The sequence below is a fragment of the Rhodotorula graminis genome (assembly GCF_001329695.1).
Source record: "Rhodotorula graminis WP1 unplaced genomic scaffold RHOBAscaffold_16, whole genome shotgun sequence".
NCBI lineage: Eukaryota > Fungi > Basidiomycota > Microbotryomycetes > Sporidiobolales > Sporidiobolaceae > Rhodotorula > Rhodotorula graminis.
This window is the reverse complement of record NW_017264943.1, coordinates 494930-517351: the sequence shown is the minus strand read 5'-3', so window position 1 is coordinate 517351 and position 22422 is coordinate 494930. Positions and strand designations below refer to the sequence as shown.

The following is a 22422-nucleotide window of genomic DNA, read 5'->3' as shown; positions in this document are numbered from 1 at the left end:
CCCGACATCGTGCGCGCCCTCATCGACGACAACCGCAAGTTCGTCGCCATGAACTGCAAGCCCGTGTGGTCGTTCCAGCCGGCCATCTCGTTCCCGCCGCCGGCGCGCCGCCCGAGCTACTCGTCGTCGCGCCCGGGCAGCCGTCGCTCGAGCGTGACGGCCAACACGGCCGCGAGCGCCGCGCCTGCTAGCGGCAGCAGCGACGGCGAGCAGGGTATCCCGATGGATGAGGTCCTCGAGGGCTTGCGGTCGCTCTCGATGGGCCACAGCGCCGAGACGGGCCCGTGGGCGGTCGGGTTCGAGGACTGGGTCAACGACGAGGGCGCCGACGCACGCAGGGAGCATTTCGACCGCATCGTGCGAGGGTGGAAGCACGCCGGCATGTTTCCCGAGTGCCTCGGCGGTGCGTCGCCGTCTCTCCGTTTCTCTCCTCGCCCGCCTCTGACACTGACTCTCTGTGTCCTCCCCCTTGCCTGCGCTCGTCACAGGATGGCGCGACGAGTTCTACACGATCTATGGACCGCCGCCACCTCCTTCGCCCGAGGGCGACGACAACCCGCTCGCGACGGGCTCGAACGAGGCGTTCCGCATGGAGCGGTCGGCGTGCGCCCTGTTCGGCTTTGCGACGTTCGGCGTCCACTGCACGGGTGCGTCTCTCTCTCTCTCACCTCTTTCTCGATCGACCCGGACAAGCGAGCAGCACTCACGAGCTCGACTTGCGCGCCGCAGCTTATGTCGAGGAGGAGGGCGAGCCGCTCAAGCTCTGGGTCCCACGCCGCAGCGCGACAAAGCCGACGTGCGTCCTCGAGTCTCTCTACTCCTGTCCTTCCGAGAGCAGGACGAGACCCTGACCTCGTTCGACGACCTGCTCGCACGCAGCTGGCCCTCGATGCTCGACAACACGGTCGCCGGCGGCATCACGGCGGGCGACTCGCCGCGCATGTCGATCATTCGCGAGTGCGCCGAGGAGGCTTCGCTTTCGCCGGCGTTCGTCGCGTCGCGCATCAAGCAGGCCGGCGTCCTCACGTACCACTACCGCACCGCCGCCGGCTTCCTCCAGCCCGAGGTCCAGTACGTCTACGACCTGCGCCTGCCTGCTCCCGGCAGCGCAGATGCCGCCGAGGGTACGCAGCCGAGCACGAATCCGGCCGACGGCGAGGTCGAGAGCTTCGAGCTGCTCTCGCTCGACGAGACGGTCCGCCGCATGTGCGACGGCGAGTTCAAGCCCAACTGCGCCCTGTGCGTCCTCTCTCTCTCTCCCTCTCTCTATTTTCGAAGCGCAGCACTGACCCTTGCCTCGGTGCGCTCGTACGCAGCGTCCTCATCGACTTCTTCATGCGCCACGGCCTCCTCACCTGCGAGAGCGACACGCGCTTCCTCGAGATCGCCGCCAGGCTCCGCAAGCCGCTCGGCCTGCCGGGGCCTGCATGAGGGAGCGAGCTGGGCTTTTACTGTGTCGCGAGACGTAGTTGCAATCGGGTCTTTCCTTTCGCGCCTGTCCGCCGAGGAGAGCGAGCACTGTAGAAAGTACTCGCGGCCGGGCCAACCGCTCAGAGCTTGTCGAGCGCGAGACAGACTCTCGCGGAAGTTCGGGAGATTGCGCAACATCAATTTTGTGCAGAACAGGGGCGAGACGGCGAGGCGAGAAGTCGAAGAAGGGAGAGAGGGAGGGGAGGGACAGCGATCTGGGGGAGGAGAGGGAAGAAGAGAGAGACAGACAGCCTCGACGAGTCGGACTACAGACTAGGGCGCACAGAACATTAAGAGGGAAAGAAAGGGTATCAAAGAGGGGAAGAAGAGGCCCGAGCGAGCGGGCCGCCTGTCGCTCCGTCTCGCTCGCCCGTTCGCGACGAGGTCCGCCGCAGCTCAACCGGCATTGACCGTCTCCTGACTGCCCATGCTGCTCCTCCGCCGCCGCACGTTGCGGCCGCCGATCTTGCCTGCAAGCGGGGCCGCGCTCGCCGGATCGAACCCTCCTGCGCTCGACGCGACCGACCCGGCGCGAGAGCCCGGCGCCGCCGACGACACGGACGAGCTCGTGCTGCTGCTGCCGTGGCTCGAGTCGCGAGCGGGTGCGGCGTCGCGCTTGCCGAGGACGCGCTGCGGGAGCTTTGTCGGGCTGTTTGGCGGTTGCGGCTGATGCGCTCCTCCTGCTCCTGCAGCGGCCGTGCCGCCCGACGAGCGCGTGTTGCGCAGCGGGTACCTCGACTGGCCTGCAGCCGACGTCTCGGCCTCGAACACCGTGTTGAGGTTCTTGGCCGCCTTCGAGCGTGCGAGACCTGTACCGGCGCCGGCGCCCGAGGGCGAAGGTGGCGCTTGGCCCGTGCGGGTCGACATGCGGGTGCCCTGCGACGTCGACCCGAGGCGGTCGACGATGCGGTTGTCGGCGAGGGCCGAGAGAGGCCGGGCAGGTCGAGGAACGCGGGTCGGGCGCGTGCTGGTGGCGGCCGACGGCGTCTTGGGCCGGCTCGAGGATGGCGCGGCAGCCGACGTCGAGGCCCTTGCGCCGGAGCTCGCGGCGATGCTCGCCGCCGGCGCGAGGTGGAGCTTCTTGGGGCTGACGAGCGCGAGCGGGTCCTCGTCGTCGTCGTCCTCGGCGGGGGCGACGGCGTCCTCCATGCGGATCGGCGCCTTGCCCTTGCCCATGCCCACCCCCGCCGCCGTCCCGACGTCGCTCGTGCGCTTTCTCGGGCTCGAGAGGACGACGCCCTCCATGCGCTCCTCCTCCATCTCGGCCTCGAGCCGCTCCTTCTCCTGCGGCGACACCTCCTCGGGCTGCGCGACGGCGTGGCGCGACCTGCCCGGCGTCTTGCGCGGCTGCCCGGGGACGTTGGCGCTCGTGCGGCGCGGCGTGACGGGCGGAACGGCGCCCGGGCCGGGCGTCGTCGGTGCGGCCGAGGCGCCGGCGCCAGCGCTCAGCTCGTCGGCAGGCGGCGTCGTGGGCCGGCGCTCCTGCGCCGATGAAGACGCTTTGGCGACGCCGAGTGTCGTCCCGGCGAGGCCGTGCTGCGCGGCGAGCTCGGCGCGAAGGGCGTCCTGCGCCGACCACCGGACCCACTCGAGCTGGTTCTCGTACAGGAAATGCTGCTGCGGGCCGACGCACGACCCAGGGCGCATGAGGCGCATGAAGCCGATCGCTGTGCGAGAAGGGCGAGTCAGTCTCGCGGCTGAGAAAGGACAGGGCAAGTGCGCAAGTGAGGGGCGAGGCGAGCGTGGACGTACCCTCGTCGGCGGTGAACCCATGCTTGTAGATGAGGTAGGCGCCGATGAGCGTGCCCGTGCGACCGAGGCCGGCCTTGCAGTGAACGGCGACGGCGCCGCCGTTCGAGATGACGCGGTCGCTCAGGTCGATGAAGCGGCGACACATGTCGAGCGTTGGGTTGGTGCCGTCGTCAAAGTACATCTCGACGTGCTCCATGTTGCGCGAAGTAAAGTGCGCGGCGTCGTAGAGCTTCTTGTTGAGCCTGTGGAAGGGGAAGAACTGTCAGGGTCGATCGGGTACTCGAGCGGGCTCGACCGACTCGAGGGTCGAACGAGACTGCGGCGAGCTGGACGCACCGGACGACGACCTTGACGCCCTTGGACTCGAACTCGTCGAGGACGTTGCGGAACGCGCGGTTGATCTTGGCGCCGGGCGCGCCGCCCTTCTTGGGCGTCTGCCCGCCGGCGCTCCAGCCCGCCTCGACCGGGCTCGCGAACGCGACAAAGCCCGGCGTGATCCAGTTCCAGTCGCCCGTCTCGACCTTCTCGGCGGCCTCGTACGCGGCGAGGTCGAACGTCGACAAGTCGAGGAGCTGGTGCTGCAGGGCGCGGTGGACGCCGTACAGGATGTGCTGAGGGTGGAGGTGGTAGTCGGCGCGCGAGTAGCCGGCGTCACGATAGGGTTGCTGCGCAGGGACAGGGCCGACCTCGTCAGAGAGGCTCGAGGGTGGCGGGACTTGAGGAGAGAGAGAGAGAGAGAGAGAGGAAAGGGACGCACAAGCTCGAGGCAGCTGAGAGGGTGAAGGACGTCGGCAACCGACCACCGCATGACGACCATCTGTGAGAGAGTGGCATCAGTACACGAAGCGCTTGGGCATGCTCGCCGAGGTGGCGCTGGACGAGCGCTCGAAGGAGAGGAAGGTGACGCACCGCGTACAGGGCCATGAGGAGCGCCGCGTTGACCTTCTTGTCGGGCTCGTCGGACGAGTACAGGAAGATGCGCTGATAGGCGTGCTCGGGCGCGTTGAGGAGCGAGTGCAGGTGCAGGCAGAACCGGCTGCAAGTCGCGCGAGTTGCGAGAGGAAGGGGTGACGGTGCGGGGTAGGCGGACGGGTAGGGCGACGCATGGGACGGCGTAGTGTCGAGGGGTGGACGGAGCGTGGGAGGGGCGCAGGGAGGAGGACGAGAGCGAGGAGGAGGGGCCGAGACAGGGGAGGTGGGGAAGGGGTCAGCGAGGTCGCTCATCGAGTGCCGAGAGGGAGGGGAGAGATGGGGGACGCACTAGAGACAGCCGACGTTCAGAGGCCCGTAATCTTGGTAGAAGCTGAGGTACACGAGCTGGTCGTCGACCGAAAACCAGTGGACGCCCTCCTCGGCGGCGGCGGCGGCGGCATCTGGGCTGGCGGCGACACTTGCGGGGGCGGGTGCGCCCGGCGTGAGGGCGTTGAGGAGCTCGGCGCGTGGCGCAGGGTGGGCAAAGTAGGTGTAGGCGAGTCGGGGGCCGAACGAGCAGATCGGGCCCGAGGGCTTGAGGTCGTCGGCGGTCGGGGCTGGGGCGGCCGGGTGGGCGGCTCCTCGGGGGACATCGGTCATGACGGGCAGGTGGACAGGTGCGTCCTCGATGATCGAGTCGCCGTCGTGGTCGGTGAGGGCAGACGCGGCAGGCGAGATGGAGCGCGAGTGCGAGCGTCCGCGCGCAAGTGGGTCGACGGCAGAGGCGACCGAGGTGGCCATGTACAGTACTCGGCTGGGCTCGACTGGGCTCCTGGCGGTGGCGGACCCGAGTTGTGGTGGGGGGAGGAGGACGAGGACGAGGTTCGCTCAACGTTGGCTTCTCTCCCTCGCTCTGCTCTCGCCCAGGCGTGTATCTACGCGCTTCGTTCACGTGCGAGTACTCTCCAGGCCAACTCCTGCAAGCGAGCGTCCCGCTCGTCGCGGTTCGGCTGCGCTATGCCGCAGGAGGAGATCCTCCTCATCTTGCCCGCCCTCTTCTGCTTTCGCAACCCGCTCGCCGTGCTGTTCGGGTCCGACAAGCTGGTCACCGGCTATGCTACAGTGGATCCTGCCGGCGACAGCTCCTGGCGGGCTCGCCTCACCACTCGCCTTCAGAGCGGTCCACGCGCCTTTGTTTGGCTCCGCCGCAATGCGCACCCTCGGCCCAGCGGCCAGGTTCGCCCGCGCGCAATCGAGCCAGCAGTAGCAGCAGGGCGGGCAGGGAGCGGTGCGGGCAGCGGCGGCGAGCGGCAGCGGGGACGAGGTCGTGGCTCGTCGAAGGAGGATCTGCTCTCGACGAACGAGGCCGAGGCTTGGTGTACTGCAGTGCCATTCCAGCTCATCGACTACGTCTGCCGGTCTCCTGCCGCCTGTTCTGCGAGAGCCTTCGAAAGAGGTGCGCCGTCCTGCGATGCAAGAGAAAGCTCGTCAGAAACTGGCGACGAGACAGAGGAGGTGGACTGGGGCTGCTCACGAGCCAGACCTGTGTCGACGACCGGAAAAGTGTCAGTACAGGTCGACTGAGACGCGTCACCCGTCCATGCAGGGAGAGGAACGCACCTGGTACCGCCGCATCTTGAGCTGGTCGCCCTCGGCAAACACGACGAGCGCCGCCCACCCGACGTTGTCGACTCGAGAGCCGTCTCGCAAGCCGTAGCTGACCTGTATGTTCGGAACAAGAGCGTCAGGGGCGAGGCTTTGTGCCCGCACGTCGCGAGGGCAATGAGGGAGAAGGAGGAGACGGACCGTGCCGTGGAGCATGAGCTCACTGGCGTCGCCCGCAGCAAAGACGGCTCGAGGGCGGTGAACGCGCTCGACGACGCCGCCCCACATGTTTTGGCGGATCTGTCGCACTGCGTCGTGGCCGTTGACGGCGTTGAGGCCCATGACGAAGTCGACGTCGGGCGAGAGGAACGAGAGGTACTGTGACCGAGAGGCAGTGGTGTCAGCTCGCTGGGGTGGCAAGACTGTGAGAGAGAAGGGAGCGCACCTCGTCGATGGCGTCGGGCCTGTCCGAGGCCTGGTAGAAGCGCTGGAGGAAGTCGAGGTGGGCGGCGGGCACCGAGGGTGGGTGCGAGAAAGGGTAGCGGTACATGGCGGCAGGGGCTAGCAGAGGCTGTGCGGGGTGCTCTGGACGGGAGCAGAGCTGGGCAGAGTGAGTGGACAGAGCGCGAGCCAGCGGCTCGGCGCCGACGAGGTGAGCCGGGGGCCGACGAGCAGAGCACACCTCGCAGGAGCTCGGCGACAGTGCGAGGGCCGCGTGAGGCCGTACCTGGGAGCAACTGCGCTGCGTACAGCTCCCTGGCGGTGCTGTAGCGAGCGCAAAGAGAGCGTCCTTGTTCATCTGGTGGCCGTCGCTCGTCGACCAGTGCGCCCTCGCCAACAGCGTCAGGCTAGCGCAGCGATGGCTCGAGTACCTCCAGCAGGCGACAAGCTGTCGTTCCAGGCCAACCACGCCCTCCTCAACCCACACTTCGAGTCGTACAAGCTCGCCCAACCTCCCCACCCTCCGACCTCGCACCCTCTCCCGGCCCCGTTCCGCCTCGCTGCGCTCCCAGACCATGCCCGTCTCAGCTACAACGAGGTCGCCGCACGCGCCCGCCACAACCATCTCGCCGCAGGGCAACGAGGCGACCTCGTCTTCGTCGACGGCGAGGGGCAGCTCACCGCCCTCACCCTCGACCCAAAGGTGTGTCCTGCAGTCAAGTACGGTCCTCGCAGTCGGCCCGATAGCCTGACCCGCATGCCTGCTCGCAGACCGCCGTCCCGACCTTTCACCCTCTCCTCCGCCTCCCCCTCGACTCGACCTCGTCCTCGTCCTCGTCCACCGTCCCCGAGTACCCGACCGCGCTCGCCGTCGCACCCTCCCTGTGGATCGTGTCCAACGGGCGCGGCCGCCTCTTCCTCGTGCGCGTCGACGCCGCGTCGCCGTCGTGGACCAGCTCGATCGAAGCCGAGTTCGAGCTGCGCGAGGGCAGCGACAGCGCGACGCCGTTCCGCCTCCACGCTGCCGAGCAGGTCTCGGACACCGACGCCGTCGTCCTCCTCTCGATCGTCACCAAGGCCGCCGCGCCCTCGCCCGCCGCCGCACCCTCGTCGCTCCCGACGCCGAGCTCGATGGCCGCCACGACCCGCCACACCATCTCGTCGACGACCCAGTTCATCTACCTGTCGGCCCGCGTCTCGCTCGCGTCCCACGTCGACGCCGCCGCGCCGCAGCAGCTGGCCGTCTCGTGGCGCCTCGCGTGCCACGACCTGCCGAGCTTCGTCGTCTACGACCGCGAGCGCGACGCCTTTGTCGTCGGCGCAGGGTCCAAGCTTGTGCACGTGCAGGGCGGCCGGGGAGCTGCCGAGCAGGACGAGGCGCGGGAGGGCGTCGACGGCGACGACGTCCTCATGACGCCGGCTCGCGCCTCGACCGCCGCCGCGTCGGCCTTGGGCCCGGCCGTACCTCGCCCGCCACCGTTCTCGTGGACCCAGGACAAGGACTCGGTCACGGTCGCCTTCCCGATCCCGTCCGACACGCCGACCTCGTCGATCCGCCTCACCTTCTCGCGCCTGTACCTCACCCTGCACGTCTCGTCGTCGTCGGCGTTCGCCGCCTCGTCGACCGGCCTCCCCGGCGGCGTCGGCCTCCCGCGCGTCAGCCACAAGCGCCTGTGGGCCGACATCGACCCGCACACGAGCGTGTGGACGTTCGACCGCGAGGCCGAGGGCCGCGACTCGAGCTACGGCCTGTTGACGCTCCACCTCGAGAAGGCGCACGCCGGCACTCGGTGGAGCGACGTCTTTGCGTCGACGCCTGCGAGGGACGGCGGCGACGGCGACGCGGCGGCGGCGGCGGGCCCGGCGAGGATCGAGGAGCTCGACCCCGAGCTCGAGTACGAGGGCGTGCCCGAGTCGCTCGATCCGTCCGAGCTCGCCGCTATCACCGAGCAGATGGAGCAGTGGGCCCAAGGGCTCGTGCGGCACGGCATCGCGCACTCGGACGAGGGGCTCGGGTCGGGCATCCCGACGAGCTTGACGGGCGAGGAGGTCGACGTCGAGGTCGACGCCGAGAGCGGCCGGCCGTTCGTCGTCACGTGGGTCGAGGGCGCGACCGCCACCACCGAGTCGAGTCGGCCGACGCTCGTCCACCCGCACGCCGCCGTGCCGTACGAGCTCCTCTCGACGCCGTTCCCGCTCGCCGTCGACGCCTCCCCGTCCTCCTCCTCCGCACCCTCGTACGACGGCATCACCGTCAAGCACGACGTCGACGGCCTCCTGTTCACCCCTCCTCCCGCCTCGACCGCCGCCTACGAGTGGTCCCACGCGTCGACCTTTCCCGCCCTCGCCTTTGTCCTCGCGACCAAGCGCGACACCCGCTTCGTGCACCACCTCCTCCCCTCGCCTCTCTCATCCTCCTCCACCTCGGCCGCCACGTCCGGCGCCGTCCTCGCGTTTGACGCCCCGGCCCTTCCAACCTCGGGCGGCGCGAGCGCCCCAACCCGCGACGGCGCCAACTGCTTCGTCTACCTCGCGCCGCCGCCGCCTGTACTCGGCGCTCGCGCACGCACGGGCGTGCAGATGGTGCTCCGAGTCGGTGTACCGGGCGCAGGTGCGCTCGTTGGCGTCGCGGCGGTCGAGCTCGAGGGCGGCGAGAGGGCCGTGGTCGCGCTGTGCGAGCGTGAGGTCGTCGTTGTCAGGGTGCTGTAGCGCGGCACAGAACGAGGTGTCATGACAGGCGCGAGGATGCGAGGCGTCTGCATTGCCAGTCGGGCCCATGCGGCTTCCTCTCTTCCACTCGCTCTCTCTCGCTCTCGCTCTCTCGCTCGTGTCATTGCGAGGAAAGACTGCTTCTCATTGCTTTGAGAGCTACTTTGCACGAGACGAATAAAGAGATGGGAACGAGAGGGCGCGAGAGACCGCGAGAGGAAGAAGGAGAAGAAGAGGGAAGAGGTCGGTTTGGGAAGGTCGATCAAGGGGCTCAAGCGCGAGCCCTGCTGACGGCAAACGCTGCCGCCTCGGCGCCGTAACGCTGCACGTACGAAAGGTGGACGGCGAGAGAGAAACCACCTGTCGACCGGGAGGACGAGGCATCAGCTCGGTCGGCAAAAGAGAGGCAGGGAAACAAGAAGACGCACTCGCGCAGAACTCGTCGCCGGTGTCGCAGTAGCTCCTGAGGCGGTCGGCAAAGCCCTGCAGGCACTGCACGCCCGACGACGACCGAGGGAAGAGACCCCTCATGCGCGAAGTACCGGCGTCGAAGCTCTGGCCGGGCACGAAAGACGGGTCGCCCATCTGAATCGCGGCGACGATGTTGCCCGAGATCGAGCTGGAGAGCTGGCGCTTGGCGAGGGCGTCGTCTGTCGAGGTGTTGAACGAGTCGAGGTCCCGCTTGGAGAGGCCAGAGAAAGACCAGGGCGAGGAAGTCGACGAGCCGAAGCCGCTCGGGACCGAGAAACCGCCAAACAGGCCCGACGACCCGCACAGCGTGTCGCCGACGACCTGCGCGCCCTGTGATCCAAGGTGTGTTAGTCGACGGATCTGGTGAAGCGTACCGCGAAGCAAGGGCGGCTTACTTGCGAGTATCCAGCCAAAATCAAGCGCGAACCTTCTCCGCAACGCGCAACGTACGACTGCACGAGCGAGGTCATGGCCGACACGCCCGCCGCCTCGGACGACAGGTACGGGTAGAGCGTCGCCGGGTCTGCGCGGCGGCGAAGGAGGGAAGGACAAGGTCAGCTCAGGCCTCGAGGAGCGCAAAGAGGTCAAAGCGGCGCACAAGAGACGGCCTCGCTCGTCGAGCCGGGGAGCTGCGACTTGATCATCGTCACCACTTGACCGATGATGCCTGTGCGAGAGGTGCGAGGGAAGTGCGAGTGCGTCAGTGTCGTGTCCTCGACGGCAAGAGGTTGAAAAGAGAGGCCGACGGACCTTCGCCGGGGAGCTCGGTCGACGCGCGCGCGACGATGATGTGCACGGCATCGCCGGTAACGCATGCAGAGCTGTCGCGAGCCACGAGCTCGGCGGCAGGCGCTGCAACACTGAGCGAGAGGACCGAAGCGAGGGCGGCGAGCAGAGAGAAGGCAACCATGGCGCTCGGCGGTGGGGGTGCGGTTCGGCGGGAAGGGCTGGGAGCAGAAGAGAGGAACGAGGAGAGAGAGCAGGAGCATCTGGGAGCGAGCGTGCCCCTGGGAAAAAGCGCCCCAGGGCGGCGCGCCGCTCCCCGACCTCGCGCCTCAAGCGCTCGACCGGCGCGCCCACCACCATCCATGGGACTCGGCGAGCTCACTCTAGCGCAAACGAGGGCAGACGAACTCGCTTGCACACCTCGCGTGGCGAAGCCGACGCAGCGCTTGACCCGAGAGGCCCTAGCGCGGAGGCAGAAAGGTCAATCTGGTTGACTTCGCGCGCTCGACGCTCGGCCCGCAGGTCGGCCTCGAGGCGCCAACGTTGTGCGCTCGGCCTGAAAGTGCAACTCTCGGTACCGCGCAGGGGTAAGCTCGGTCAAGTACGAGCTTTATGCTGGAAGTGCGGCGCCAGCGAAGCCGCGGGTATGAGCCGAGCGACGGCAAAGGCGAACTCGCGTGGCCGAGGAGCACTTTCCGGGCTTGCGCTTGCAGAAGATCGTGCCACCGGCAGTGAGAAATGAGAAGGGCGTGAGAGAGCTGCGATGGGAGGCGAGAAGGGCCGAGAGAACGGTTCCTTTGCAACTTTCTCCTCTCGCTCGCTCGCGTTTGACAGCGCAAGATCAGGCTGTCTGTGTGGCACGGCAGAACTGCATACTTGGTTTCATTTGACGATGGTCGTGGCCCGAGAGAGAGAGTAAAAGAAGGAAGGAGGAAACGAGAGAGAGGGGAAAAGGATGGCGACGGCGACGGCTCACGCAGCGCGAGCCTTGTTGACGACGAACGTGGCGGCCTCGGTACCGTACTTGGCGACGTACGAGAGGTGGACGGCAATCGAGAAGCCACCTGCGGGGCGAGGAGGTGGTCAGCGTCGTCTTGAGAAGGTCCGAGCGCTTGAGGGAGAAGTGGGCGCACTCGCGCAGACGCTGTCGTTGGCGTCGCAGTAGCTGCGGGTGCGGCTCGCGAACGTGTTGAGGCACTGCAGGCCCGAGCTGGGACGAGGGAAGATGCCCTGGCGCGTGGACGTGCCGGCGTTGTACGACTGGCCCGGGACCCAAGTCGGGTCGCCCGTCAGGAGGATCGCAACGAGGTTCTTGTTGGCCGTGGCCGAGATGGCGCGCTCCGACAGGGTAGACTGAGGCTCGTCGACCGAGAAGGCGCTGATCTCGGCGTCCGAGAGGCCCTCGTACTTCCAGTCGCTGCTCGCGTCGAGCGCCTCGATGGCGTCAAAGTCCTCGTTCGAGCGGCCAAAGATGCCGAACGAGCCGCACAGCGTGTCGCCGACGGCGTGAGCTCCCTGTGGGGTCGTACTTGGGTCAGTATGAGTCGAGGAGGGGAAAGACCGGCAAAATTCGCCTCGAGGAGGGAAAAGGGCCTCGAGTTGGGGCCAGGGAGGGGAGAGGAGGCGCAGGAGAGCTCGACTTGCCTGGGAGTATCCGAAAACGGAGTACCGTGACGACGGGCAGCGAGTAGTGTACGACTGGATCGCGTTCGTCAAGGCGGCGACGCCGGCGGCCTCCGAAGAGGCGTACGGGACGAGCGTAGCCGGGTCTGTGTGGATGGAGCCAGGTTCAATCGACTCGAATGCCAAGGGTCACAGGAGAGCAAAAGTACGAAGAGAGAGCGAGAGAGAAGGAGGGAGGGGGAGGAGGAAGGACGGAGCGAGAGGGACGCACAGACGATGCCCTCGCTCGTCGAGCCAGGGAGCTGCGACTTCACCATCGTCGCAATCTGGCCGAGGACGCCTGCATGAGGATCGAGACGAGTCAGGGGCGGTCGAAGCCAGAGCGAGAGAAAAGGAGAAAGGAGGACGGACCTTCGCCCTGAGCCTCGTTCGAGCCGCGCGCGACGATGATGTGGATGGCTGAGCCAGTCGTGCAGGCCGAAGTGTCGGCACGCTCGACCAGGTTGCCCGTCGGCGCAGCGGCGGCGAGCGAGAGGGTCGAGGCGATGGCGGCGAGGAGAGAGAGGGCGACCATGTTGCGCGAGTTCGAGCTGGGGGAGGGTGCGAGGAGACTTGGACGAGGGGGAGAGAGCAGGCGAGAGCGAGGTGGATGAAGGAGAGAGAGGAGAGGAGGATCTGTGCGCGCAAGGACGAGTATCAGCCAACGACCGGGCCAAGGACGCCTCTGGGACCGTGCGCGTCCCCGCAACTCACTCGAGCGGGCTGTGCGCCGATAGCCACTGCGGTAAGAGGTCGTTAGCGTCGAAAAGAGGTCAGGCGAGAGCCCGGAGATGAGGACGGTAACGGACCGCGATTGGTCGAGAGGTGGCTAGCGTCGAAAAAGAGGAGGGCAAGGTCGATCGGGCTCGTCGTGCGCGCGGCCTTGACGCCGACTGGCTGATCCCGCGCGTTCTGGTGCCCGTACGAGGGTGGATCTGTGTGATACGAGAGGCGGCGAGAGGCCGTCAGGACGCTGGCAAGGTCACGCGCACGTCCCGCCTCGCGGGCTCGAAGGCGACAATCCTGCCGCCGATAGAGTTGAGGCTTGACGGACGCACCTCGAGGACTGGGGGCGTGGGAGACGATGTGCCAGGGACGCTGAAGGGAATGGCGGTCGACGCCCCGAGTCGGCGCTGCGTGCCCGTGCGGGCGCAAGAGCGTTGGCGGCGTGGTCCGCTCGAAGAAGGTTGCGGCGACTCGAGCTGAGGGCGAGTGGGTCGCGGCGAGCTTGTGGCACCAGTTGGTCGACACGCCGCTTGATGGAGGCGACGAAGCACCTGACCATGCATGCAGAGAGTCAGGACGTCGCTCGCCGCGCACGAGGAAGAGACGAGAGGAAGACGCACCGGTTGCAGGACAGATCTGGTCTGTGAATCGGAGTTCAGCCCAGTAGCACACGCCGTGCTGTATCGATGCGAGCGGGCCCATGCAAGCTGCTTGAGCCGAGAAAGAGGTGGTCGGCGAGGGAGGTGGAGCGAGAAGAGGCGGCGAGCCAGCTGGCAGAGCGTTTGATCGCCTGGTTCGCAAGCACACTCGCCTCAAGATAGCATGAGAGCGGAACCTGAGCGGCACCAGGTCGCTCTGAGCTACGGGCGAGTTGTACGACCGCACGCTTCAAGTCGTGTCGGTCGGCCGAGGGCGAGTGGCAGGAAGGGCCGTTCGGGGCGGATAAGCGCGCGAACCAGGCAGCTGTGCAGCTGTAGAGCTCTACACAGAGCACCGCAGAGCAGCTCGTGGGCGTCGTCGTCGTGCGGCGAGCGGTTGAGCGAGAGCTCGTCGTCAACGAGGCGGAGGACGAGAAGCTGTCACCGGCACCCTCACACCGCACCAGATTCGACGAGGACAGCAGCCACACCCTGGTAGCCACTCGACCGCTGCAGGGCCGCTCCTCGAGGCGACGCAGCTCGCGCACCGCCTGAGCCCGCTCCCCCTCCATCCTCATCTCGTCCCCGTCCTCTCACCCGCAGCTACACCGCCGCAACACCCGAGAACCGCATGGTCGACCCGGCACACCACCCACATCCCTCTACCTCGCCTCTACCACCGCCGGCTTCTTCCCGCGACCTCCCCTCGCCCGCATCCACCTCGCCCCCGATCGCACCCTCGCAGCCCGGCCACGACACGGCCAAGGTCGTCGCGTCGCGTGCAGCTCCACCGGAACTCGTCGGCATGTCGGCGCATGTCCAGAGCGGCAGCGTGCTGGCGAGGGTGCGAGCTCTCGAGGCGGCGGCACCGGTGCTCGCGGTTGAATCGGGCGAGATCCGCGCGCCGCACACGCCGCCGTCGAGCCGCGACGAGCTGGGCACGCCGCCAAAGCTCCAGTCGGACTCGCAGCACGCGACGCCGACGCAGCGCCGCTTGTCGTCGGCCACCGCCGCCTCTCGCGCACCTCCTCCAGGCGTCGACTCTCTCCCCGCCGACCTCGTCGACCAGCCCCTCGAACCCTCGACCTCTCCGCTCGCGACGTCCCGCTCGACCTCCCCGCAACCCGTCCGCCCCAACTCGCGCTCCCTCAGCTCGGCCGCCCTGGCCGCCCTCGCCGACTCGCCCGCCCGACCTCGCCCGCCCATCCCGCCCAAGAGCTCGGCGCGCCTCTCTCGCGCGTCGACCTACTCGTCGCGCAGCCGGTCGAGCAGCACCGGCGGGCCCGGCGGCGCAGACGGCAGCACGGCGGGCAGCGCCGGCCACTCGCGCCCCGCGTCGGCCGTCATCGACGACGGCGCCCTCCTCGCCGTCACGAGCATGCCGAGCGGCCTCGCGTCGAGCCTCGCACACGCTCGTCCGCGCCCGCCGTCGCGCTCGCAGGCCTCGTCGCGCACCAACAGCAGCGTGTACACGCCCTCGACCGGCGCGCTCCGCTCGAGCGGCTTCCTCAGCTCGTCCGAGGAGGGCGGCATGACGACCGGCGGCGACAGCAGCTGGCTCGGTACGCCTGCGACGACGGCCGACTACTCGTCCGCCGCCGAGGGCTCGCCGTCGCTGTTGCCGGCAGGCCACAAGCGCCAGCACCACGTCCCGCCGCTCCACTTCGACCAGCCGTCGTTCGCGACGTCTCGCCATGGCGGCGGCATCGGCCTCGGGCCTCCTCCTTCGCGCCTCGACGGGCTCGGCATCGCCTTCGAATCGCCCTCGACCCGCAGCGTCGCCGACGAGCCGCAGTCGCAGCCAACGTCGGGCAGCCGGCCGAGCTTCGACGGCGACGGCGACTTTGCGCGCAACCTCGACCGCCTTTCGGCGTTCGCGCAGAGCCTCCCGAGCCCGTTGCCGGGCATCATGACGGCCTCGCACGCAGTCGGCGAGTGGAGCAGCGACCGCGCGCCCGCTCGCGACGAGGCGGCCCGGCAGGGCCTCGCGTCGCGCCCGTCGCCAACGCAGCCGTCACCACCAGACGATCGCACGCTCGTCATGTCGACCCGCTCGACCGCCGCACGCGACGGCGCCTCGCCCTCGCTCCCTCCTCCCCCACCTCTTCTCCCCGTCTTTGCGCCACGCCCTCGCGAGGCGAGCGCGCAGTCGACCTGGACGACCTCGTCCGTCGCCTCGTCACGCCGGCCGTCGCTCCTGCACATCCCGTCGGGCGGGTTCCCGTCGGTCGGCGGCGCGCTCCGCAGCCAGCCGTCGCTCGACCGCCTCGCGAGCCCGGCCGTGACCGAGGGCAGCGAGGCGTACTACCCGTCGATGGGCGAGGAGACCGACTTCCTGTCGACCGACGTCGACGCCGACGACGACGACGACGAGGACGACTCGTTCGGGCTCATGGTCCGTCGCGCGGCGGCGGGAGGAGGCGGCGCGCCGGCGAGCTACCGCTCGTTTAGCCAGCCCTTGACGGCCGAGTCGAGCTTCGCGACGAGCGCGACGGGCTCGTCGTCGGTCGCGAGCGCGACGCCCAACTCGACCAGGGTCGTCGGCAGCGGCGGCGGCGGGCGAGGGCGGGGCAACAGCCTGTGGAACGAGGACGCGCCGGCGTGGGCCCTCGAGGCGGGCCCAGTCGGGTACGCGCACTACGGCGCAGACGGCGAGCCGCTGCAGGCTATGCTCGGCGCGTCGGAGGAGGACGTCGTCGACTGGAGCGACAGGGCGATCGAGAAGCATGAGCTCCCGACCGGTGCGTCTCTCGTCCCCTCGCGCTTTCCTTCCCTCGAGCCGCTCGAGCCTGACCAACCTTATCCCCTCGCAGAGACGACGCATCTCGTCCTGAGGCGGTGCAGGACACCGTTCCAGATTGCGCCGCTCCTGTCGCTCGCCGTCCCGACGCTCGCCCATGGCCTCGTGGTCCTCGACATCTCGTGCGTTTCGATCTCTCTCGGACTCTTCTCTACTCTCTTCGACACATACTGATACGCTTTCCCGACTGCAGCGACTGCGGCATGTCCGAGGTGCCGTCCGCCATCGCCTCGTGCTGCTTCCTCGAGGAGCTCTCCCTCAGCGGCAACCCTCTCGCGACCGGCAACCTCCCGTCGTTCCTCGGCACCCTCCCCGCCCTCAACGTCCTCCTCGCCGACTCGTGCAACCTGTCGACCCTCCCGTCGTCGCTCGCCCAGCTCGGCCGCCTGCACACCCTCACCGTGCGCGGCAACCGCCTGCGGTCCCTCCCGGCGTGGCTCGCCCGCCTCGGCGCCCTCGACACGCTCCTCGTCGACGATAACCCGTTCCACTGGCAGGTCCAGAACGTGGTGCGGCCCCTGTTCGTCCAGCCGGGCGCCGCCGCAAGAGACGCCGACCTCGCCGTGCCGTCCTCCCGACTCGGTTCGCCACTGCCGCCTCTGCCACACGAGCCGTCGTCCTCCACGTCGCCCGCCTCACGCCGAGGCTCGCCGCTCCCGCCGCCGCCGATCAACACGACCGCACCCTCGCCGCCGCTCGCGAGCCCGCCGACCTTTCACTCGATGGCCGGCACGCCGATCTTCGCCGCCTTCTCGACGCCGCCTCTCGCCGCCTCGGGCGTCGTGCCGAGCGGGCCTGAGCTCGCCGCTGCGCTCGAGAGCGTGCACGACGACCTGCGCGGGTGGGACGCCTCGTCGGGCACGTTCCCCTCCCTGACGCCGGCCCTCACGCCCTCCCTCACGCCCGCCTTTACCCCGGCGCTCACGCCCGCACTCGTCGAGTCGCTGCCAGCCGTCGGCTTGCCTGTCGCCGCGACGTCGCCGCCGCCGCCGCCCGAGCCCGAGGTCAGCGAGAAGAAGGACAAGCGCCGGTGGAACCGCCTCCTCAAGAAGGTGTCGGGCACTCGGCTCCGCTCGGGCTCCAAGCCGCCGCCGCCGTCGGTCCCGCTCCGGCCGGGCGCGCTCGTCGCCGACTCGAGGACGTTCTCGCAGCCGGTGACGCGCGGCGAGGAGTCCGAGGTCGAGGGCAAGGCGACCGAGGGCAGCAGCAGCGTTGCCGGCGGCGGCGCAGGTGCGCGCATGTTCGGGTCGGTCGGGCGCAAGCTCAAGAAGCGCTCCAAGGACCCGAGCTTGGCGGCGACCGGCACTGCGCTCCACGGCGCGAGGACGGCGCCGCCGAGCAAGCGCAAGTCGTTCCTGCTCCTCGACGCCTTCTCGTCGTCGCCCGCCGGCCTCGTCGCACCGTCTACCCTGTCGAGTCCGACCGTCGCCCCGCAGAACCACTCGGCGGCCTTGCGCTCGGTCCTCGCCTACCTGCGCGACCTCGACGACCTGTCGCCCGACGTGTCCCTCCCCGCCATCCCGCTCGACACCCCCTCCTCGCCACTTCGTCACTCGCCCTCGCTCGGCGCCCTCGGCTCACGCCCCGGCTCGCCGGCGGCGAGCGCAGCCGCCGCGGTCCGCCGTGCGCAGAGCACGCGCCGCCTGCCCTCGTACGGCTCGGGCTCGTCGAGCGCGTTCCGCTCCTCGTCGGCGTCGCTCCGAGCGTCGCAGGCGTACGACGACCAGTCGCCGGACCCGTCGGCGCGCTCGCCGACACCATGCCCCGTCGCCGAGCTCGAGAACAGCGGCACCAAGAAGTCGGCCGACGACCCGGTCAAGCGCGAGGCCGTGCTCAAGGAGATTGTCGAGACGGAGCAGTCGTACTTGCGCGGCCTCGAGGAGTTGTGCGGCATCTACGTCGACAGCGCGAGCGTGCCCGTGTCGAGCAGCGCCAACGGCGGCCGCAGGGACACGGTGCTGCCCTCGGCCGAGCGCAGAGCCGTCTTCGTCAACATTGTGCGTCCCCCACTTTCTCTCTTTCTCTCTCGTGCAGCCGCCGAGAGGCAGCAGTATTGACTCGGCGCGTCTCGATCCTGCAGGAGGCGATCCGCGACTTTCACCGCCGCGTGCTCCTGCCCGACCTGCTCGCTGCCGTGCGAGGTGGTGGCGATTCGGCCGTCGTCGCAGGCAAGGTCGGCGACGTCTTTGTGCAGCACGCCTCGTTCATGAAGTGCGTCGGCTCGTTCGCCCTCTCTTTGTCGGCGCCCCGGCAACAGCTCCTGACGCTCGGCCCGCCCGTCGCAGGATCTACACGCAGTACATCAACGCGTTTGACGATGCGCTCGCCCGCATCCAGACGTGGGCCAAGACGATCCCGACCACCCGCTCGAGGAGCAACACGGCGAGCGGCGCGCCGGGCGCCTCTCCTGCGCTCGCGTCCGCGACCATGTTCGACGCGACGGCCGGCGTCTCGTCGACCCTCTCGTCCAGCCAGAAGAAGCGCATCAAGACCTGGCTCAAGGTGCGTCCCCGTCGTCCTCACTCATCACTGTCCTCGCCGGTCTGACCGAGGTCCCGTCCCGCAGCGCGCCCGAGCACACCCGTCGCACTCGCAAATCTCGCTCGAGTCGTACCTCCTGCTCCCGATCCAGCGCATCCCTCGGTACCGCCTCCTCCTCGAGACGCTCCTGTCGTGCACGCCGCCGCCGCCAGTGGCGCCCGAGCCGTCGACGCTCGCCGCCCTGCTCGACCCGCACGCCCAGATCGCCCAGGCGGTGCAGGAGATGGACGAGGTCGCCGTCGCGCTCAACGAGAGCAAGCGCGAGAACGAGGGCCGGGCGCAGCTCGTCATGTGGCAGAACCGGCTCACGACGAGGTTCAAGAGCCCGCTCGTCCAGCCGCACCGGACCCTCCTCCGCAGCGGCAACTTGGTCCGTGCTCTCGTTCCTCCCCCTTCTCTTCATCGACTCGGGCACTGACATTCTTTTGTCCCGCACAGACCCTCGTCCGCTCGGTCAAGCGCTCGACGGCGCCTGTCGACCCGGCGCAGCCCAACCTGTACCGGAGCGCCAACGGCTCGTCGCCTGTCGAACCTGAGGAGATCCTGACTTTGTTCCAGGAGACGAAGCAGGTTCCTCTCGTGCGTCCCGTCGTTCTGCTTCTCGTCCTCGTCGTCGTCGTCGCGTCGGCCAATCCCTGACCTCGTCGACTGCCTGCAGATCGGCCTCTTGTGCACCGACCTCCTCGTCCTCGTCAAGGCGCCCTCGCCGCCGCTCGACCAGGACCCGATGGCGCCTGTCGAGCTGTACACGGTCCTGAGGCTCAACAGCCCGCAACCCGTGCTCGGGAGCCCGGCTGGGCGCGGCGACTCGCCGGCGAGCTTGTTCGGCAGCGAGGACAGTGCGTCGCTCTCGCCTCTACTCCGCTCCCTGTCCTCGTCGTCGCAGAGTACTCACAACTTGTGTCTGTCGCAGTGCTGCGCCTGCGCGTCGGCGACAAGGCGATCGTGTACCTCCGGATCCCGGCCGCCGACTCGGCCAAGGCGCGCAAGGAGGCGCTGCAGTGGATCAACGCGATCAACCTCCAGTTCGAGGTCAACACGTAGCGCTCGCCTCTGAGCGAGAGCCTTGACCTCTCTGCGCCGAGCTCGTCGACGAGACGAAGCCGGCGACGGACACTTTTCCCCTTTCCTCTCCTCTTTCCTCGTCACGGACCTTCCCTTCGACATACCCCTTTCGCCGTCTCCCTTACGACCCTCCTCTCGCACGACCCCCTCTTTGCAAAAACCCTCGCACTCGCAGCTTTTACCCCCTCGCCGTCGTTCAAGTAGTTACCCTGTGATCGCTCGCGGTTCAGATTCAGTGGGATCTCGCTCTTGCGTAGCGCGCCTCTCTGCAACGTTGCAGATCGAGCCATGCCCTGCCGCAGCTCCCTCTCGAGAGATCTAGCACGAGAGCGAGTGAGCGAGCGAGCGAGCAACGACTTGGAGGCTGTCCTCGTCCAACCTTCGACGATCCGCCTCGCGAAGCGTGCTCGGTCGGCTACGATGGCCTCGAGCCAGTACAGCGCGTCGCCTGTCCCGCCTGCGCGGATCCGGGTCGTGGCGCATCCGCCGTTGGCGCCGTTGCGAGCCTGGCTGCCGCTCCCGACCCCGACCTCGCTCCACCGCGCGCCAGTCGTCGCAGACGTGCTCGCCGCCGTGAGCAGGCTGCTCCAGGGCCGTACCGACATTGCGTGCGAGATCCAGGGTGCGTCCCTCGCGTTTCTTTGTCCTCCTCGTCGACCGCGACTGATGAACTCGTTTCCCCGCCGACGCTGCATCCTGCGCAGGCTTTACGGTGCTCACAGACTCGCCACTGAGTGTACTCGATCCTGTGCGTCCACTCCGTCCCTCTCTCGGCAGTGTTCGCAGAGCTGACCTCGATCTCGTCCAGGTCAACGACATCCTCGAGTGCGTCGTCCTCCCACAGCTCTCTTTCTCTCTCTCTGCCCACCAAGCTGACCAAGTACCCCCCACGCAACAGCATCAAGGTCGCTACCGCTCCTCTTCCTCCCTTTCCCGACACCCTCGCTCCCCCCGTCATCCCTCCCTACGTCGCACCCGCCGCACAAGCAGCCGCCGTCCCGCTCCCGCCCTCGAGCTCGTCCGGCATCGACACCGACACCAGCTCGGATGCCGACTCGTGCTCGGACATGGACGAGTCGAGCGACGACGAGGCCGCGCCCGAGGTGTTCCCCTCGAAGCGGCCGCTCGCCCTCGCCAATGGGCACGGCCCAGCTCCGCCCCCTGCACTAGACGGCGATGAGCGGCCCGCAAAGCGCCAGCGCACCGTCACCCGTTCGCCAGCACCGGCCTCATCGTCATCGTCGTCGAGCTCGTCCTCGTCCACATCCTCCTCCTCCTCCGACTCTTCCTCGTCCTCGTCCGACAGCGACACCGACAGCGACTCGGCCACCTCTCACGTCGACACGCAGGTCTCACCTCGACGCGTTCTTGCGGCGCTCGTTCCGCCCGGCGAGGGCAAGCGCCGCACTCGCAAGCGCAACCAGCGCAAGCGCATGCTCAAGGCGGCGAGGAAGCGCGAGCGGGCGCTCGACGCCGCGCCTGTCGACCCGCCGGCGACGACCGAGAAGGAGACGGCGGCCGAGGAGCTGGGCGACGTCGGCGAGCCGATCTGTGCGCCGCTCGCGCCGCCGAAGCCCGCCTCGCCGATCAAGCCCGTCCCGCCGCACAAGGCGCCCGCCGTCGCACCTCGCCCGCCCGCCACGCCCACTCGTCTTGCTCTCTCCACGCCTGAGCTCGCCCTTCCTGCGACGGCACCATCGCGCAAGTACTCGACCGGCGGCGAGCCGGGCATATCGCTCGTGAGCGCCGGCACGCGCAACACGCCGTCGTCCGAGCGCGGCGCAGGCGGCACTCGTGCCGGCGTCAGCAAGGCGCAGAAGCGCGGCTTCTTCCGCGAGCCGCAGCCCGCCGTCGGCGGCGTCGCAGCGCCGCTGCCGGACCGCTCGACGGCGGCGCAGGAGGAGCAGGCGCTCGCGGCGCAGGGCAGCCCGGTGTACACGCCTACGTCGCCGGCCTTCTCGCCATCGACGGCGCTCGACGACGTCGAGCCTGCGACCGTGCCCGCACCCGTGTCGGCGTCGGCGACGAGGCCGGGTCGGGCCGACGAGCACTCGCAGCCTCGTGCGCCGCGCTTCGTCTCGCCCTCGAAGCGCACCGACCTCCCGCCCAACCTCGTCATCACGAGCGTCGACGTCGAGGCGGCAGGGTGGGAGCCCGGCGTCGGCAGGGTCGTCAAGGGGACGAGCCGCGAGTGGGTCGCGCCGGCGAGGCCCGTGCGCTCGGTCGACGAGTTTGTGCGGGACGTGCCTGCGGTTGCCGAGGAGCCTCAGCAGGAGCAGGGAGCAGGATGGGAGGGCTGGCGCAGGGCGGACGAGGTGGCGCAAGGGTGGGACAAGCTGCGCCCGTTGAAGAAGGGGGACAGTGCGGCACGGTCGGGCGCGAGAGTCGCGGTCAAGGTCCGTCCTCTCTCTCTCTCTCTCGTGTTCTACCTCTCGCCCAGGTCTTGGCTCGACCGATCTGGCACTGACCTCGTCGGGTGCGCAGGTTCTCGAGCTCGACCCGTCGACGTTTGCCCCAACCCTCGCGCTCAAGTACGGCCGCCTTCTTGATCCCTCTCCCTCTTCCTCGTCCCTGCGCATCGAGCTCCACCCCGACTGCCTCGCACCGGCTCTCGACCCGGCCGACGACGAGTGGTACGGCGACGACGACGAGGCGCAAGGGGACGAGACGGCGTACCACGCCAAGCCGCGCATCCGGTTCGGCGAGGACTTGTTCATGGCCGAGCAGGACGAGGGCGAGGAGCGCGGCTACGTCGACGAGGGTGTGTGGGAGGGCGAGTGGGAGGGAGCCGACGTGCGTCTCGTCGTCGGGCTGTAGCGCATTTTTCCTGTGCCGTGAACGCGTTGCTCTCTCTCGCTCTCTCTCTCTCTCTCTCTTCGCTTCCTCGCGCATGCTCTCGCGTTC

The 22422-nt window shown here is 68.7% G+C and overlaps 8 protein-coding genes across 8 annotated transcripts; 4 read left to right on the top strand and 4 right to left on the bottom strand.

Moving 5' to 3' along the window:
• Positions 1 to 255: 255 nt before the first annotated feature.
• RHOBADRAFT_65669 (uncharacterized protein) lies at positions 256 to 1491 on the top strand (the record flags this gene model as incomplete). The annotated part of the gene is made up of 5 exons (XM_018418754.1): positions 256 to 403; positions 489 to 647; positions 730 to 796; positions 880 to 1239; positions 1317 to 1491. 5 exons carry the CDS (start codon positions 259 to 261, stop codon positions 1429 to 1431), a joined length of 846 nt encoding a protein of 281 aa, XP_018268345.1. The 3' UTR covers positions 1432 to 1491.
• Positions 1492 to 3045: 1554 nt separating this feature from the next.
• RHOBADRAFT_18487 (uncharacterized protein) lies at positions 3046 to 4794 on the bottom strand (the record flags this gene model as incomplete). The annotated part of the gene is made up of 6 exons (XM_018412433.1): positions 3046 to 3137; positions 3223 to 3464; positions 3559 to 3887; positions 3980 to 4039; positions 4132 to 4258; positions 4484 to 4794. Coding segments are annotated over 6 exons (1161 nt in total), but the record flags the coding sequence as incomplete, so codon positions are not given.
• A 746-nt stretch (positions 4795 to 5540) lies between these two features.
• Positions 5541 to 6289, bottom strand: RHOBADRAFT_47142 (uncharacterized protein; the record flags this gene model as incomplete). Its single annotated transcript, XM_018414935.1, has 5 exons — positions 5541 to 5600; positions 5669 to 5677; positions 5755 to 5856; positions 5941 to 6117; positions 6185 to 6289. The coding sequence occupies 5 exons, from the start codon at positions 6287 to 6289 to the stop codon at positions 5541 to 5543; spliced, it is 453 nt and encodes a 150-aa protein (XP_018268343.1).
• Positions 6290 to 6598: 309 nt separating this feature from the next.
• RHOBADRAFT_56104 (uncharacterized protein) lies at positions 6599 to 8975 on the top strand (the record flags this gene model as incomplete). The annotated part of the gene is made up of 2 exons (XM_018418188.1): positions 6599 to 6883; positions 6952 to 8975. 2 exons carry the CDS (start codon positions 6599 to 6601, stop codon positions 8887 to 8889), a joined length of 2223 nt encoding a protein of 740 aa, XP_018268342.1. The 3' UTR covers positions 8890 to 8975.
• A 40-nt stretch (positions 8976 to 9015) lies between these two features.
• On the bottom strand, positions 9016 to 10279 carry RHOBADRAFT_65668 (carbohydrate esterase family 5 protein). Its single transcript, XM_018418753.1, has 5 exons — positions 10111 to 10279; positions 9959 to 10027; positions 9756 to 9883; positions 9318 to 9690; positions 9016 to 9249 (listed from the first exon to the last, which is right to left on the bottom strand). Exons 1-5 carry the CDS (start codon positions 10268 to 10270, stop codon positions 9161 to 9163), a joined length of 819 nt encoding a protein of 272 aa, XP_018268341.1. The 5' UTR covers positions 10271 to 10279; the 3' UTR covers positions 9016 to 9160.
• Positions 10280 to 10971: 692 nt separating this feature from the next.
• On the bottom strand, positions 10972 to 12283 carry RHOBADRAFT_56103 (carbohydrate esterase family 5 protein; the record flags this gene model as incomplete). Its single annotated transcript, XM_018418187.1, has 5 exons — positions 10972 to 11150; positions 11220 to 11601; positions 11749 to 11855; positions 11981 to 12049; positions 12121 to 12283. The coding sequence occupies 5 exons, from the start codon at positions 12281 to 12283 to the stop codon at positions 11059 to 11061; spliced, it is 813 nt and encodes a 270-aa protein (XP_018268340.1). The 3' UTR covers positions 10972 to 11058.
• A 1460-nt stretch (positions 12284 to 13743) lies between these two features.
• RHOBADRAFT_56102 (uncharacterized protein) lies at positions 13744 to 19497 on the top strand (the record flags this gene model as incomplete). Its single annotated transcript, XM_018418186.1, has 9 exons — positions 13744 to 15853; positions 15926 to 16034; positions 16106 to 17909; positions 17993 to 18123; positions 18198 to 18414; positions 18479 to 18823; positions 18892 to 19032; positions 19112 to 19292; positions 19367 to 19497. The coding sequence occupies 9 exons, from the start codon at positions 13744 to 13746 to the stop codon at positions 19495 to 19497; spliced, it is 5169 nt and encodes a 1722-aa protein (XP_018268339.1).
• A 441-nt stretch (positions 19498 to 19938) lies between these two features.
• RHOBADRAFT_56101 (uncharacterized protein) lies at positions 19939 to 22380 on the top strand (the record flags this gene model as incomplete). Its single annotated transcript, XM_018418185.1, has 5 exons — positions 19939 to 20140; positions 20223 to 20266; positions 20327 to 20343; positions 20417 to 21914; positions 22003 to 22380. 5 exons carry the CDS (start codon positions 19939 to 19941, stop codon positions 22333 to 22335), a joined length of 2094 nt encoding a protein of 697 aa, XP_018268338.1. The 3' UTR covers positions 22336 to 22380.
• Between the last annotated feature and the right edge of the window lie 42 nt (positions 22381 to 22422).